Here is a 5,204-nt window from a genome sequence, read left to right as displayed (position 1 = left end):
TGGGTGTATACCAGTATATGCATTTCCGCGTCAACATGCTGAATATGCATGTCAGGGTCCTAATCCACAAACCTTTCCTGTCACTAGGCCATTCGTAAACCAATGATAGACTGTAGAGTTACGACACGTCGTAATGTTACGAACGCTTTGAGGGTTGGGACCTGGAACGGTTTGTTGGTAGAAAGGATCAAACGTATGCTCATGCTATAAAACCGTTTCAGTCTGTCAATCACTGTCAAATAACAATGATGCCTAGCGTTCGCGGAAAGTGGAGTATCCATCACAAACACATGCAGAGGCCAGTGATGATCCGGGTTAGAACTGACTAACAGTTGAAGGCCACTTACAGGACTGAATGGCCAGGTTCGCTGACTTGGTTGACACATGCCATCGTATCACAACTGTTTGGTCCAGACTCGATTATTTACATACAGCTATCTTTCCCCGCACAATGCATGTGTGGAAATATCATCAACATGTGTGTTTCTAAAGAATGGAAACTGGCGCTGTTTGGGACAGAGTGTGTCTATTCTACTTGTAGTGCTGTTATATTTAGCTTGTGATTTTTTTCCAATGACAACATCAAATATTGAATTAACCCATTCTGTAAAACAAGGGAAAATGATTATACCTCTTCAAGGAAAAAACGTTAATAACGACATTAGTACTTTATTTTAGCATTACAGACACACGTATTATTTCAAACGACATCGCTGCTTCTAGGGGCACAGTTGAAATGTGCCCTTGCATCCTTTAACAAAGAAACCCCCTTTACGAGTGATGACGTAGTTTCTGTCCTTGATACACGTGCCCTCCGAGGTGCCAGCCTTAAGGGTGGCACTGGCGACGGTAATGCCGTCAGGGTTTTTCCAGAATACTCGAGTCCCAGAAACAGCACCCTCGGGTAGGGTTACCTCTATGCATTGTGCTGGAAAGAATACATTCGAATACAGAAACTTTGCAACAATAAAAGGCGTTATTATCATTCAACTTCGAGGTGACATCACGCAGACAGTCATCATTTTGAGAATTTTCATCGGTTTTAACGTGATTCACCCTCCATTAAAAACTAGTTTTGGTGTTTTTTGTTTGTTTGTTGTTTTTTTGTAATAAAAAATCTCGATAAACATTACAGACGTGCTATCTATCCTCAGTTTGACATAATCACCATGTTTTGTATATTCACTAAGGGCATGTTCATGTCTGTTTCTGTCGGGCCCGCAACTACCCAAAATCTTGGACAAATTTCGGTATCTATAATAAATAAATGAAACGTTTTGACCCTTTGAAGCTGTGGAAGAGTATTTGTACTTACTAGCTGCCTCCGTCACTACAGCTGGGATGGTTGGCACAACGACATCTGAATGTGGACGAGTGAAATCAAATTACTTCAACATTGCAATGTGTTAACGGCCAGGACATAATTGGTGGTTGTAGAATATGAAGTTATTACTCACCAGCTGGTTCGGTAACCTTTGGTGGCAACTCAGGTTCTGGGTCACAGACATCTACAAGTAACATAAGAAAGGAATGAAGATACATGAAACTCTTATATCAGTGAAATGCTCGCCCAGTGTATGGTCAGAGTGAGTGAAAGTTGAAATCGTTACATGCATCCCGATTATGTGATACACCTCCAACGAATTTAGCATTCTAAACAAAGGCCACGAGAAACCAGTGCATTTTAAAACTAATAGTGGCAACTGCTGGATGACCTGTGCCTCATAGTGTCTCAAATGAATTTGCAATCTTTTCTGTTCTTCCATATTCCCACCAACCCCAACAGATGTTTACTTATGAACGTCAGTGTTGCTCTCAGAGATTGAGTTAATCCGTCTAGCAAAGTGGTGATTGGATTAAGTCACTGTTACCTGTTGTAAACTGCAGCAATGGTAAGCAATTAGTAAGGTCACATATTGTAAACCGTTAATCATTATTGAAAGAAAATAGGTATATTTACCTCCAGTGCACTCTGCAGCTGAAAAACCTAAAACACACTATACCTTTTAATCTCTGATACATGTCCATTGGAAAATCAAGTTCATAAATTTCTTTTGAAGTGGCTTGCCAAGGAACACGCCATAACGTCTTCTGAGGTCAAGGGAAAAGTCAGCAACAAATAAGGAGACTTTACAGTAGCATTAAACATAACATCATGGATAATACTGCTTACACAAGTCCAACACATGTGTTGAAACGAACACAGTAATTTGTATCTGAACTGATGTTTCTTAAAACTGTTCTTTCAAATGTATCTATGTTATGTTACCCATTTGACATCCTTCTGACATAGTTTATGCTCACCATTTGGTTCAATAGGATCATACTGATTTGGTTCAATAGGGGGTGGTAGCACCGGATTATCTAAAACAACACAAAATAGCATTTGAATAAAGATCAGTGACGAGACGTTGAGAATTGAATCATAAATACTAACTGTTTTAATAATTACATATTTCAGTTCATTTGTACCTTTGAAAAGGATAAGAAAACATCCATTTGGGTTATTTATGAATGTATAGAGGGAGTCTCTTTCAGACAGTTCTTGGGTCATTGTGGAACAAAGAACGTTTTGGCTGGAACTCCGTTGTCTTTTACTGTACGTGTAAGCTATTTTCCAACAGGGGTGTTGACACTGTTTAGATGTAGCTAAGAAAACATATTTTAATGACATCATTAGTGTACTACCTGATTAGTGAGATTTGTGTATGGACGGTAAATATTTAAAATATGCGTCCTCGTTATGAATTACACATGCACGTACCTACAACTTCCGTCGACGTCGAAGTTGAGTCTGATGTTGATGTTGAATCCGATCGAACATCTGAAACATACAGCTACCTGCTTAAGGCTTCATTTAAAGGTCACATGAAACCAAAACGTCAAATATAAGTAAACACAGTCACCCCTTATTCATGATATATATAGTGCACTGCAGATTAAGAAAAACAAATAAACAATATTATGAATTATAATCACAAATCGAAAGTGCAATATTTGGTACTTGGGTTTATCTCCCTCGAAACCAAGCAGTCGAGATACCGAACCCAGTCACTCAAGTGTAACGAAGCCTTCTCATTGGCCAGAGGTTCATTTGTCGATAATTTGTTAATTTCAAATTGCTTGCGGTCAGTGACTGAGTTTGTGCATTGTATGTTGTCATTAACAGACATGCAGGCAGACATATAGGTGTCTATATACCACTGAGACATTGAGTTTTCTCTGTAACAGTGTCTTCTTATCACAACCAACATGTTGTTTGTTGTTGTCGTCTTCTTTTTATGTAACGAGTAGATTATTTACTTGTTTGTGTATGCAACCAAGATTAGACTACTGCTCACGACCTCATACTTCGGACAGGCATACCGTTTCAATCTACTCGCTGGGCATGCGTTATGAGCGCAGCGCAGCATAGCTGTTGAAACTCCTTTCCCATCTGAGGGAAAGTTGGTGATTCGTTCTTACTCCGATTTCTCTGGTTTTTTCGTTACATTTTTTCAAACTCAAACTTTGGCTGAATTGGCATTCTTAATGATTTGTGTCGGTAAAGTGCATACCGAAAGATATCAGAATCTGCAAAGTTGTGTTTTACGTTGCATGTGACTTTTAAAATGTGGAGGCAGAATGTGGGCATTTAGTTCGTCGCAGATTATACATACATCACATACATGTATTAAAATGCGGAATCGGGTGGTCAACATGGTTTCAAAATGTATGGCCAGTGCATATATCTCTTGACGGACAACATACTACAGAGACCACATATAATATAAACTATTTCATGACAACATTGGTTACCGTGACCGGTCACGATTTTTTGTGTGGCCATTTATCACCAAACGCAGCAGACTGATCAGTTACCAAACAACCAGCTCAAACGCTGTCTCCGTCTACAATTGCCCACTGATTTCACGCTTGGGAGTGGTATTCCATCAGGTTAACGTTCTTTGAACAGTATTTGCGTTTAATGGGTTAGTTTGTTATTGGATGAAGACAAGAACTAAAGCAAACGACGACGGCTAAGGTGCTGACATAACAACTCAATGCTAGGATGAATAAGGGATTCGAACCCACCTTCATAGCACAGATGATGGACGAACTCTGTACACACAGTGTATCACGTATCTAAAGGATGATTATATATACCAAGTTACGTACCTGAATCGGTGAGTGTAACAATTGTTTAAAAACATGTTTAGATTCCTCTGAACTGGCTAGTGTGTTACAGCTGGTGTTGTTACCGTATCTCGTCACATATGAAATCCCAAATGAATATCAGAGATAACCAGATGCTTACAAAATATTATTTTTGTCAGACGTCTACCCAGTAGGAATCTGTGGTAAAACATGTTGAAACCTTATAGGCAAATATCTATTCCCTGGCATGCATCATGCGTTAAAAAGAAAATGTTGTTTTCAGTTTGGAGTGATGCCAGCTTACCTCTTACAACAGTGACGCATATTCCTGAAACAAATTACACCCTGTAGAGTTAGAAAATGACAGACAATAGAGATACAAGATGACAAACAATAGAGATACAAGATGACAAATAATAGAGGTTTGTTCAAGTCAAGGGAGATTTTGTAACACGGCATTGTGTGATGTTATAGTTGACTGGACAAAGAAGCGATAACATCGGCAACGGCAGTCATGGAAACAGGGCAAAAAATACTGAGATGTAGAAAGAATATATCATTCTGGACTCATGTTGAATCTGAAATACACATCAGTCAACCTACATTCAATACATCATCGTTCCCTACACTATAGTTTTGACCTTGGTTGTCTGATGCGTCTAATTTCAACAAGCTTCTCAAACAAGTACAGCCAGCATTCGTGTCTTCTTTCAAAAAATAGCACTTCAGTAAACTACGTTTTAAAGGTTTATATCGAGTTGCAGTTTTGTCTAGGGCTTGCTTACACATAGCGACCTTAGCGCTACAATAACTGTAACTCCCATTCTCCAACATAGGCTTAAGATAGTTGTATTGCTGAGATCGTTTTGTGCAAGTAGGTCCCGATGATAACGGTTATAATGAGCTAGGACTTGACTTCCCTGTAGTGATAACATATTTCTCTGTATTTAGCATTTTGGAATTAGCGTGGCCCGTTCTGAGAGTGACATTCACGGTAATGTCACTGAGAGAATGACGTTTGGCTTACCAATGGCGACCAAGCACAAGATGGACACTCTGCTTGTCAT

The 5,204-nt window shown here is 39.2% G+C and overlaps 1 protein-coding gene across 1 annotated transcript; it reads right to left on the bottom strand.

Annotated features, from left to right (window-relative positions):
• Positions 1–719: 719 nt before the first annotated feature.
• Positions 720–5,204, bottom strand: LOC137260670 (uncharacterized). Its single transcript, XM_067798266.1, has 7 exons — positions 5,165–5,204; positions 4,442–4,465; positions 2,765–2,824; positions 2,305–2,364; positions 1,458–1,508; positions 1,316–1,360; positions 720–928 (listed from the first exon to the last, which is right to left on the bottom strand). The coding sequence occupies exons 1-7, from the start codon at positions 5,202–5,204 to the stop codon at positions 720–722; spliced, it is 489 nt and encodes a 162-aa protein (XP_067654367.1).

The sequence above is a fragment of the Haliotis asinina genome, chromosome 14, assembly GCF_037392515.1.
Source record: "Haliotis asinina isolate JCU_RB_2024 chromosome 14, JCU_Hal_asi_v2, whole genome shotgun sequence".
Taxonomy (NCBI): domain Eukaryota; kingdom Metazoa; phylum Mollusca; class Gastropoda; order Lepetellida; family Haliotidae; genus Haliotis; species Haliotis asinina.
Note: the sequence above shows the minus strand (reverse complement) of the source record. Positions and strands in the feature narration are given on the sequence as shown.

Coding starts and splice junctions, on each gene's coding strand:
- LOC137260670 (XM_067798266.1), bottom strand. CDS start 5,204: ATGACAAGCAGAGTGTCCATCTTGTGCTTGGTCGCCATTG. Junction 4,466..5,164: donor CTTGTGCTTGGTCGCCATTG/GTAAGCCAAACG, acceptor AATTTGTTTCAG/GAATATGCGTCACTGTTGTA. Junction 1,361..1,457: donor AAAGGTTACCGAACCAGCTG/GTGAGTAATAAC, acceptor GTCCACATTCAG/ATGTCGTTGTGCCAACCATC.